Raw genomic sequence first — 12,831 nt, forward strand, 5'->3', positions numbered from 1 at the left:
TTGAGTATTCAAGTGATGATTCAATTGATGATAGCACATCTGAATCTTCCTCTCCTAGAGTATTTGTTAATCTTCACAATGATCCGGATATGAGTTATTTCTTAGATGGTGATTATATTCTTCCCCAAACTCAATCTCAAGATGAAAACGATGGATTTTACCAACCATAACCGGAGGAAGAGCATTTGGGTTATCAGGTATGCTTAAAACTTATATAATGTTGGTTTAATTGCTCCAGACTTTCAAAAAAATGAAATTTTTTATGTAGATTTGGGCCAGTTCGGTTACCACATGTCAAGAACATGTAACCGAACACACCTGAAAGTGTAGCTCGGTTATGTTTTCCAAACACGCAGGTTACGAACTCGCTCGTTAATGGAGGTTTTGGTTGTACAGTGTAATGTTTGGTTTGCCCGCAATGTAACCGAACTTTAGGGTCTAGAGGTTCGGTTGGTTAGCAAACTTTTATCCAAAAGCGTATCTAACCGATAAAAAAAAACCCAAAGTTACAGTGCTATATTCGGTTACCTAGTATAAAATGGTACGTAACCGAACTTTGAACTTAACAATTTATTTGGGTACATATTGTATGTTCGGTTACATATCAAATTGCTCTACCAACCGAACTTAAAGTTCGTTGATATCCTTATTTTGCGAAGGAACCGAACTTACGGACTTGTGTTGTTCTAATACAGAGAGTTCGGTTAAAAGTATTTTTTGCGAATCAACCGAACTCTGAGTTCGGTTAAGAAAATATTAATTCGTGATAACCGAACTTTTTGCGATGAGACCGAACGTTTTGCGACGTAGCCGAACTTTTCTTTGAAAAAAAGAACCTCCATTAAACCTCTCTGCAACTTCCATTTTCAACTCATTTTGATGATTACTTCTCATTTATTCAACCAAAAACGAATGACAAGTAATGGGTTTGTGAGAATATCTTTGTTTAATGTTTTAAATTAAGCTATATATATAGAGGTGGTGGTGGTAATCGGTGGTTGTTGGTGGTGATAATCGGAGGTGGTGGTGGTGGTAATCGGCGGTGGTGGGCGGTGGTGGTGGTAATCGGTGCTTGGTGGTGGTGATAATCGGAGGTGGTGGTAATCGGCGGTGGTGGGAGGAGGTGGTGGTGGTAATCGGTGGTTGTTGGTGGTGGTGGTGGTGGTAATCGACGGTGGTGGGCGGTGGTGGTGGGAGGAGGTGGTGGTTATATATATATAGGTGGTTATTAGGTTGGTTTTAAATTAAATTAGGTTAAGGGTAAGTTAGTCATTTCAACACTTTAAGACACCCCATATAACTATAGGGAAGGTGGCTTAATAAAACCATGATCCCCTCAAAAAACCATGGTCCCTAAAAAAAATCATTCTTTAAAATCTTGTTATGGATGGGCCCAATGATAAATGGTGGGAGCCGAATTTTTTCAAAATTCTAAACCTGGACCGGGTTGGGCAACAGGCTGGCTCCGCCCCCTGCTTGGGGGTGATGTTTCAGAAAATGAGACTGTTGAAGCTTGGGGGTGATAAGAAGCAAGAAATTTGATGTTCTTAATTTTGGAGATGAGCTAAGAAAAAAACGTGGTCTACTAATTCTTCTTTTGACACAAGAAATATATTGATCTGAATTCTGAAGTTTTATATAGCAAATAGAATTCGTACATACTAAAAGAATAAACCAAAAACTACTCTTTGATGAAGTTTTTTTTTCTTATTTTGCATCTAGTCTGGCTGTGGAGAGATTCAGCAGATATGTCATGCTGTAGAAGATGACTTTTTGTAGCCCCGCCACCAACACTTCAGTACTCGTAATATTCCTGGGAATGAGGCACGACCGTCTTCCTTGCACAAAAAGCGCCGAATTTCTGAGCGCTGTAAACCTGGTTCTGCCATTTCATCCATTTCTGCTTCTTTTCAGCAAATCTTCTTTCCTGAACAGGTGAAACCCCAGCCCTGCATCCAGAAAGCATCACAAAGAATAATTGAAAATAAGTCCTACAAAGTTCAAATACATTGGAGGATATCACTTTCAACTTGAAGTCAAGGATATCACTTTCAACTTGAAGTAGAGTTGCTGAACCATTTAAAACATATTGCAAAAGTAGATTCCATTATTCTTGCCCAATTCATCTGTTTCTGTAAAAACCCAGTCACCAGGCAACAATTTGTATCCAGGGTAGTCGACCATGCTAATTACAACAGAAAAGATACAAAGCTAATCTCATACTTCTCTACCTGACTACCTACCACTGTAAAAATTACAACAGAAAAGATACAAAGCTAATCTCATACTTCTACCCGACTGCATACCATTACAGCAGAAAGGATACAAACTAATCTCAGACTTCTACCCGACTACCACTATTTATCGATCATATCTCAATCTTCATTAGTGCATCCAACAATTCAACCCCAGCCAAGGTAATATACAGTAGTATATAATAATTGAACCTTCGGAATCAAGTGATGGCAAACAAAAATTGAAGTACCCTTGTGGTCTTAGTTAGAATGATCATCTTCCACTCATGGCCTCCTTCGTACACACAACAGCTTAAGAACATAAAAAGACTTGTAACCTCTGCAGTGCAGCAAATTGTGAACTCAGGGTCATATAGGAATGACATCTCACAGCTTGAAGACACAATGTGGCAGGCAGTGAATAAAGGTATTCATGTTAACACAAAATTACATAGAAAAGCTGCGCAATACAGGAGAAAGCCGGATTGATTAACTTGGACACCTTCGGAACTATACAACTAATAATCATCATGATAATCTGCCGAGCCTGAGGGGATTATCGAATTCATTCACTTAACGAAATAATCCAATCTTAATATGACATACTAGTAAAAGTTGCCCAGCCAGTTAATCGAATTCTCAACCCAAATTAACCTTTTCATAAGCAGCAGTCTAACAATATCTTCCTTCCTAAGATACCATAGTCTGACAATTTCTTCCTTCCTAAGATATCATACAACAGTGAGAAGTATGATCGTGAATGTAAATGTTTCTCCTTGGTAAAAAGAGCATCAAATGCAGGAACCCTACACCGGATGGAAGGAAGATCCAAACTCGAATACTTATAGGCGAAAAAGGCTCCTTAAATAAGCTGGAGATACTTCTGATGTGATAAGAAGAAACTAGGAAGCCACGATTTACCTTGAGTTGCTCAAATTAGGCATCTTATTGCGGATTAAAGGCCTGGTACGAGTTGTAGCTGGTTGCACATTAGTGGCAATCGCTCTTACGATATGCTGGTTGTCTTGGAGGTTTAGGTATCTTTGAGTAGGCAAACTCTGTCTGACAGAAGGTTTAGAAACCTTCAGACAACTCCAAACACTTGTAGAATTCCTTAAAGGAGCACCAGCACTGGGAAACTTCTGCTTTCTGTTGTGTTTCGTAGACGGTTTAGATTCCCTCAAACTCCATACATTAGAAAAATTCCCACCAACAGTTGGAACGTTCCTCCTTCTGTTCAAATATGGCCTTGGTTTTCTGGGGTTAGAGCCAGCAGTTTTTCTGGACATCTTGACAATATCATCCAAAGTCATGTTCATTTTCTTCTCGTTGGTAGCAATTTGTTCAGCTGAAAGTGGTTCAAAAATCATCTGCAACAATGTACCTCAAGGTGAGAACAAATTTCGCTATAGCAATTGACAAGGTGAGAACAACAATTGACAAGGTGAGAACAAATTTTGCTATGCAAGTACACAATTATTAAAACAATTGAACAGAATGCATAACTGTCACAGGTAAAAAGACATCCAAAACAAGAAATTCAATTTCAAAGAAAATTTTGATGCCAAACAGCGTTCACATGAGACAGAACCAAAACTCTGTCCGATGAACATAGAGCTGGCCAAACGCTTATAGCAAACTTCTATACAGAATAGGTATGAACTAGATATTAAAGAAAATAATCAGCCAAAAATCACTATTAAAAAATAAGATTATACAACAATATCAAAATTGATCGGATCAAAGTTCAAACAATCAAAAAAGGAGATCATACAGGTTTTCTCTACACAAAATCAAAGCTTATCAGATCAAAACAAGGATCAAAGATAACTTACATGTTGATTCTCTGATAAATCCATATCCATGTCTGTTTGTTTAACAGAAGGATAGATGCAACCCTAACTTATACAAGAAACTTACAAGAAGGAATTTCGGGGGGAGAAAAACACGAGAGGAAGAATAAAGGTGAATGTCTGAGAAATCGAGATGGCTATTTATAGAGTAAACTCGACGCTTTAAAACGGGATTCACAAGGGTTAGGAAACAAGTTCATCGAACGGCTGTGCGTTATAAAGTTCGGGCGGTTTCGAAATCCTCGGGGAAAAGGGTTTCCTAATCCTACTCCTACACGGCTACACCACATGGTTTTTTTCTTCTTATTATCTCGAAGTTTGGGTTTCATTAGGTCTAGACTAGATAGGAGTCATAGGAACCCACCGTTGGGATACCTCACCAATCTCGGGATACCGAAAAACATTAAAAAAGAAAAAAATAAATAAAAAGAAACACATTATGTTAAGATTGAACTTAGATTTAGATTTTGATTTTGATTTTGATTTTAATTTTAAGAGACAAAAATTGATTGTGCCAGGTTTCTCAAGATGAGAGAACCACAAGAGAATGTTAATATTTATACTTGTGTATGACGGTGTACATGCTTGGACTATAAGTATTTACAAAGAGAGACCAAACTAAAATAGGAAATATAAGCTAAAACAGGACTATGTAACCTGTTCTCTAACACTCCCCTCGATCTAAGCGGGTGGTCTGATACAGTAAGCTTAGAGCGAAACAAACAAAAGTGTTGTTTTGGCGTCCGTTTGGTAAAAATATCAGCAATTTGGTCCTTCGAGCATACAAATCGAACATCTAATTGACCACGTTGAACTCGTTCTCGCACAAAATGATAATCAATCTCAATATGCTTAGTGCGGACGTGAAAAACAGGGTTCATGGTAAGATATGTAGCGCCAAGGTTGTCGGACCATAAAACTGGAGGAGTGCATACAGGAGCTTTGAGTTCTTTTAACAATGATTCAATCCAAATCAGTTCGGAAGTTGCAATAGCAAGGCCTCGATATTCGGCTTCGGTACTCGATTTTGATACTATTTTGTGCTTCCGAGCACTCCATGAAATAATATTGGAACCCAAAAACACACAATACCCGCTTGTGAAACGTCTATCAGATTGATCACCTGCCCAGTCGGAATCGGTGTAAGCCTGAAAATTTAGATTCAACGTAGGAGAACTTCAGAGAGGAATCCCAAAAGTAGAGGTACCTTGCAAATACCGAAGTATCCTTTTGACAAGATATAAATGTTTGTCCGTTGGATGTTGCATAAACTGACAAACTTTGTTAACCGCAAATGACATCTCTTGACGTGTGATTAGTAGATATTGTAAACCACCAACAAGACTTCGATATATAGTAGGATCGGATAAAGGAGTTCCACCGGATGGACATAACTTAGTAGAAGTAGTGAATGGGGTACTTACAGGCTTTACACCATAAATTTTGTCAACGAAGAAACTGCAAATGCAGAAAAATCCCGGGACCTAGTTCAGATTGAACACACACTGTATTAAGCCGCTACAAACACTAGCCTACTACAAACTAACTTCGGTCTGGACTGTATTTGAACCCTAATCAATCTCACACTGATTCATGGTACAGTTGCGCTCCTTACGTCTCTGATCCCAGCAGGATATTACGCACTTGATTCCCTTAGTTGATCTCACCCACAACTTAGACTTGCTACGACCCAAAGTCGAAGACTTGATAGACAAATCTGTCTCACACAGAAAAGTCTATAGAATTGAATAAATCTGTCTCCCACAGAAATACCCAAGATTTTTTGTTCCGTCTTTTGATAAATCAAGGTGAACAGAAACTAATTGATAAACCGGTCTTATATTCCCGAAGAACAGCCTAGTATTATCAATCACCTCACAATAATCTAAATCGTATGGTAGCGAAACTAGATATTGTGGAATCACAAACGATGAGACGAAGATGTTTGTGATTTCTTTTTATCTTGCCCTATCGGATATATAATCTCAATCCAATTATTCAACTGAACTCGTACGATAGAAAATGTCAAGATCATATCGCTCAACTACAAGAGAAGTAGTTTCGTTTGGCTTCACAATCCCAATGAAGTCTTTCAGTCGTTAACCTACAGGGTCTCGAGAAGAAACCTAAGGTTAAAGGAGAATCGACTCTATCAAACCAACTAGTATCACACAGGAGGTATGGGGATTAGTTTTTCCAGATGCTAGATGTCTCCTTTATATAGTTTTAAAATCAGGGTTTACAATCTAAGTTACCTTGGTAACAAAGCATTCAATATTCACCGTTAGATGAAAAACATGATTCAACCAAGCTAATATCTTTCAATCGTTAGATCGAAACTTAGCTTGTCACACACACAAATGAAATGTATTCATTTAGGTTTGAGTAACTGTACCTAAACGTGTACACTTAGTTGGTTCACAAATAGTTAACCAATGGTTATCCATATGAGCACTTTTCATATTAACCGTATTCATCTTTCTCATAACTAGTTCAAATGACTCATAAGAACAAGTTGAAGAGTTGTTCAATTGCTTGGGTCTTTATTCATAGACACAATTGAAACAAAATCATTTTGATCCACTTGAATCAATTCATGAACAATATATCCACGATTTACAAAGATTGCATTCCTTATAATTTATTGTTTTAAGTTCATGAACTACCGATTTGAGATATCACCAGCTTGAGTATGCGTACGGGTATGCGTACCTTAGCTACCGGGTTTGAGTTTATAAACTCAGCGGAAATTTTCGGTTCGAAAACTTCCATGGGTACACGTACCTAAGGTTACTGGTTTACTAGTTTTCAAACTTACAAACTCCAGCAGAAATTTTCGGTATGAAAACTTCCGTGGGTACGCGTAAGAGTACGCGTACTCAACCTGTCTCCTTCACCAATACCGCATGCACACATATGCACGCACTTGGCTTCCGGTACATGTATTTATACACTAATGTGCGAACACACTATATATGCTTATACCCATAGATGGTAATCTCAACTCTATATTTCAATCATTGAAACATGCTTCTATAATGTTAAAACAATCATTATTCACGACTATCGTCATCAATGCTATTTTCAAGATTGAAACGTCATCATGACTTTTGTCACGGGTAAAGATAAAAATGGTTAAAGCGAAATCTTACCAACACATATTTCGAGAAAAAGATTGGCGAGTAAACTCGGCTCGAAATATGAAATGTATATGTATGAAAACTATCATACTTAAACGAATTTGTCTCAAGAGTAGGAGATAGAATAGACTTTTGAGTGATAGATAAGTTCAAGTCTCCATATACCTTTTAGTCGGATGAAGTTCCACCGGTTCCTCGAGTAGTTCTTCGTCTTCATAAGATGATCTCCATGGAGTCTGGAGCTTCAACCACACTTGACTATCCTAGACCGAGACTTAGTCATAAGTAAACTAGTAATCAAGACATATAGTTTTGATCACTAATATTGACAAACATTCTTGAGATAGCAACGCATGCGAGTTCGACCGAGAAATGCTCTAACAACACACAGCAGGAGGAGGGGATGTAGCAGTGTTGGAAGAAGCTCCGGTACTTCGGTTCTCGTTACCTTTGAGTGGCTTACGCCCGTCACGAGGAGGGTGATTTACCATATCCAATCTCTTGCGACAATCTCTAGCATTGTGATACGGCTTGTCACATATTTGGAAAATAATAACTGGATTTCCATCTCTTGTAAGAGGAACATCACGACCACGATTTGTAGAAGCAACACTAGAAAGTGGTTGAGACATATTAATCTGATTGTGGGCGTTGACACGAAGATCATAAGATAACAACATTGATTCAAACTCATCTAAAGTAATAACACCCATGGTTGTTATTAAGGAGCTAATAACACTCATCTGAAGTAATAATTGACTCGTATGCATAATCAAGACCCTTGACGACGTAGTGACGAAATTCTCAATCGGAAATTTCAACTCTGCTGGCAGCTAGCGAATTAACAATATTTTTAACGGACTGAATGTAGTCATACATAATAAAGCTTCCCTTCTTAACATATGAAAGAGATTCGTTGAGATGAATAAGATGTGCATCAATTTTGGATGCAAAAAAGGCATCTAGTTTCTTCCAGATGGAGTGGGAGGTTTCACAATCTTTAACCTTGGCTAAAATTGGAGAAGTAAGAGAAGACATAATCCATCCCAGGAGTAGTTTGTCTGTGCGTCTCCATGATAAAAACAACGGATTTGGAGCTCCGTTAATAATAGCTGATGGGCACTGGTGAGTACCATCAATAAATTTTTCTAAATAGTAACCCTACAAATAAGGCGTAAGTTGAGCCTTCCATAACAAAAAATATGACCATCAAGATTCTCTGTGATTGCACCATGTAATCGTTCAAACGGAACATCGTAAGTTGTTGATGAAGCCATTATTTTGGAGGATGTTGTTGATGAAGATGCGGAAGAAGCTGAAGATGATTGGGTAGATGATTCAGTAGACATATAGAAGAAAAAGGTAAAAAGAAAACTCTAAGTAGATCTTATATAAAAAAGTGAAAGAAAAGATTAAAAACCCTAAGACAGGTCCTAATATGTCGACCTATCTAATACCAACACAGAAATTGATTGTTCCTGGTTTCTCAAGATGAGAGGACCAAAAGAGAATGTTAATATTTATAGTTGTGTATGACGGTGTACATGCTTGGACTACAAGTATTTACAAAGAAAGACCAAACTAAAATGGGAAATATAAGCTAAAACAGGACTATGTAACCTGTTCTCTAACATTAAGTGTTAGTTATAGAAGAAGAAGAAGGAGGGGGAGGATTTTGGGGGGTTTGAGTGATATGAGAGGTTCTAGTGAAGAATTTGATGTTCGGGAATTCTTAATCTCACCAAGAGGAAGGTGCTAACCTTGACCTTAATGATTCCCAGTTGGAACCTTTTGAAGAGAATCAAACTTTCATCCATGAAAAAACCTCAAATCAAACCCTAAGTCAATCTCCAAATGAACCATGCCAACATTTGGTATTACCTAGAATTTGAAGGTAAATCATCATCATAAAAATAACTTAGAGTTGGCGTAATACGAACCCAGAGTCGGCTTTGTTTGTTCAATGTAGACAATGCCAACAGCCATAAATTTTCATACAGAGAAAAAAAAGTCCCAACAGTTGAGTCGGCATTGAACTCATCATGAGGACACTGCCCACTGAGACCCTATTAACTTCTACATGTTTGCATTTCCAAATACTACACGAAAGTTTGACTCCCAAAAATATTAAATACATACATCTTCGTTTCAGCAGTTGGTACCTGTTACCAAATATGCAGATCTGAATTTCAGTATCCCAGACATTGTAATAGACCTATGTGTTTACAACAGTTACGTGTCAAAAAAAAATAATCCAAAGAGATAAAATTTCATAATAAACTTCCATGCTCATTAATGCCTCATGCCTAAATGGATAGAATGATGGAGAGGAAGAGTGAGTCGACACTGATGAAGAAGAAGCAAATGGGGGATACAAAATGATCCGGGTTTTTGTTTATTTTTTCATTTTATTAGAGTAGCGTTAGGGGTGCACATAACCTACCCATACCCGCCAACCCTACTCTACCCGCCATTTTTTTAACCGTATCCTATCATATCCACTATTTGGCGGGTAGGGTGGCGGGTAAAGATTTTCTTAACCGCCAGTAAACGGGTAGGATGGCGGGTATAGGCCATATCCTACCCACCCTACCCGTTGTGCAGCCCTAGTTCAGAGATTAGAAGCAAGTGAAACTTCATGGCCTGCGAGACAACATGTTGTTGCTTGTGGTTCAGTTTGTAGGTCTTGGAGAGATATTACTAAAGAAGTTGTTAAGACACCTGAACAGTCTGGTAGACTCACTTTCCCTATCTCATTAAAACAGGTTTGATTCTTCACTTTCCCTATCTCATTAAAGTGACAAATTAAGTTTCTTTGGTTGATTTTTGTGAGACTCTAAAGGGTTGAACTTGATTTTCATTTGTGTAGCCGGGTCCTCGGGAATCGCCAATACAATGCTTCATCAAAAGGGAAAGAGAAACTTGTACTTATCATCTGTATCTGGGTTTAACCCCTGGTAAGTTGTGTAGTTTTCAGAATATTCATACTGTTAAGGAGTCTGAGGACTTGAGATGACTCGTGTTTGGTTGAAATTGATTGCTGAAGTGTAACGTATGAGTAAGAAACTAGAGTGTAATCTTAATCCTTTGTTAAGTGATAAGGAAAGAGATGTATGATCCTAATTATGTTTCTCGAATTGCAGCATTGTTGGGGGAGAATGGGAAATTGTTGTTTGCTGCTAGAAAAGTTAGAAGAGCAACCAGCACTGATTTTGTGATATCTTTGGTATCTGATGATTTCTCTCGGGCAAGCAACACGTACATTGTAAAACTGAGGTAAGATATAGTTTTTACCTAGGATTCATAGTTTTTATGTTTGGATTAAAGGTTTTCTTAATAAACGGTTATACCCGCCACCCTACCCTACCCGACCCGCCAAAGAATGGGTTGGGTAGGATCTTACCCGTTTAATGGCGGGTAGGGTGGCGGGTAAAATTTTTCTTAACCTCCAGTAAACGGGTAGGGTGGCGGGTATAGGCCATATACTACCCACCCTACCCGTTGTGCAGCCCTAAGTAGCGTAATATGGTTATTTCACACCTAGAGAAAAAAAAAACCTTAGACAAAATCCAATCTTATGTAACCAAGAGTATCCCCAATTTGTGGAGGTATCCCTCAATTGTGGGGTCTATTTTATTTAATACGTACAAAAAGATAATCAAATGACTTCATATACATAATATTTTTATTTTGTTAATATTTGCTATAAGGAAAAACAAAACAACTAGATTTCATGACCTTCAGACAAGAGAGCTACAGTACATAAAGGAGGGTAAATTAACCACCATTTAAAGCCAATTCTAGATTTAGCATACTGAACTAAGTTTTGTGCTACACAGTTGGCAGTTTTCCTGATAAATTTGTACTCAGTTCGGGGTGCTTTCTTAATTAAGTCTTTGATCTACAAAATCTGACTTCTAATATTTATCCAAGGGACATTTGAAGTCACTTGATAAGGAATGTTGACAATGATCTCACCTGATAGGGATATGGTATTGTAATGCTAGCATAATAGATTTGGCTTCAACTTCGATTGGAAATTGACATACAAACGTTCCAGTATCACATCCCTCAAATATTATCTGCTAATTCCTAGCCACTGTAGCACAGGCAACCATGCCACACTCGAAAGCTCCATCCATGTTAATTTTAATAACATTTTTTCGAGAGGAGGCCAATTACATTTCCGAGTAGATTGAAGTATAATACTTGTGTTAAAAGTTTCTCAACAATAAAATCATCCTCAACTATCTGGTTTAGAAGTTATACCAATAAGATGCAATCCTAATGATCTTCCAACATCTGGATTTATCTTGTTAAAAACTATAACATTTCTTTCTTTCCAGATTGCCTAGAATACACAAACTCCTCATTTAAAAGAAGTATACCCATTTCCTTCAGCAATCCAACCATTGATGTAATTTCGTAAAGTGATATTAGGATTGTGATTAGAACTTAATCTCATGATAGAGGAGAATAACACCAGTTTGACTAGAATACAAAAGATGAATATATGATCCATGCATTGTTGCATATTTTACATTCTTGATTAATCTCCAATGTAAATCTTCCAACAGTTGAAGTAAATTGTAGCCAATTTTGGATAATTTTCCATATTAACATGGGGATTTTAGGAAGTATATCGTTTAGATTAAAAAAAAAAAAATCCAATTAGTATTCTCTTCATGAGAATTTGATGATAAACCTTGACCACTCTTCAACATTTACTGAAATCTCAGTGTTAGGATAATCAGTCCAGAAGAGGGTGTCAGAGTTACCATCCTCTTCTTCAAGAATATAGATGTTTAGGATATGTTCAGCAATTTGAGTGGGGAATAACTCGTTTATGAGGTCTGCGTTTCACCTCATAGGGTTTTAAATGTACGGATCACTCACCATTTTATATCATTTCTGTACGTAATCTCAATCAGGATGAATTAGCTTGAACCTTGTGGGATCTATGAGTCGTTCCATACCTGAATTTTTGTTTCATCACCAATTACCCAGTAACAACCCTTTCTCGTATCTTCTATACAATTTTTCATAACATTCTATGTTGAAGAAGCCTTGGTTTGATTTTTACAATCCCAAAAGGAACTGTTCCTCAAATACTTAGCGTTTATCAGCTTTCTCCACGAAAAATCTAGATCATTTAGGAACATATATTCTTTCCAATTAAAGCTTTTTCAAGACTTTGGAGAGATCTAAACCCAAGCCCGCTAACTCTTTCTCATATTTAAACTTCTTCCATTTGATGAAATTTAATTTTCTCCTTGGAATGTCCCCACATTAATCATGCATTACTCTAGTTAGCTTGTTGATAACCTTTTTAGGAACTAGGAACTAGTGTTAGAGCCATGTAATATGGTAGTATTAAGCCCATCGCATTCTTTATAAACATTTCTCTCCCCGCATGATTCAAGAAGTTTCTTCTTCATACATCATCTTGTTTCAAACTTCTTACTAACAAAATCATACGAGTCTGCTCTATGAGTTGGTTTGAGAAGTTGATATGCCAAATACTTATTGGCCATCTTCATTTATTGCATACCGAGAGCATCAGCTACTACATTTTGCTTCTGAATGGGAGCGCCTTTGTTAAAA

General features: G+C 37.5%; 1 protein-coding gene across 1 annotated transcript; it reads right to left on the reverse strand.

Moving 5' to 3' along the window:
* Positions 1-1,624: 1,624 nt before the first annotated feature.
* Positions 1,625-4,283, reverse strand: LOC113338391. Its single transcript, XM_026583827.1, has 3 exons — positions 4,070-4,283; positions 3,156-3,604; positions 1,625-1,949 (listed from the first exon to the last, which is right to left on the reverse strand). The coding sequence occupies exons 1-3, from the start codon at positions 4,097-4,099 to the stop codon at positions 1,796-1,798; spliced, it is 633 nt and encodes a 210-aa protein (XP_026439612.1). The 5' UTR covers positions 4,100-4,283; the 3' UTR covers positions 1,625-1,795.
* Between the last annotated feature and the right edge of the window lie 8,548 nt (positions 4,284-12,831).

Source organism: Papaver somniferum, unplaced genomic scaffold (genome assembly GCF_003573695.1).
Source record: "Papaver somniferum cultivar HN1 unplaced genomic scaffold, ASM357369v1 unplaced-scaffold_19, whole genome shotgun sequence".
Classification (NCBI taxonomy): Eukaryota; Viridiplantae; Streptophyta; class Magnoliopsida; order Ranunculales; family Papaveraceae; genus Papaver; species Papaver somniferum.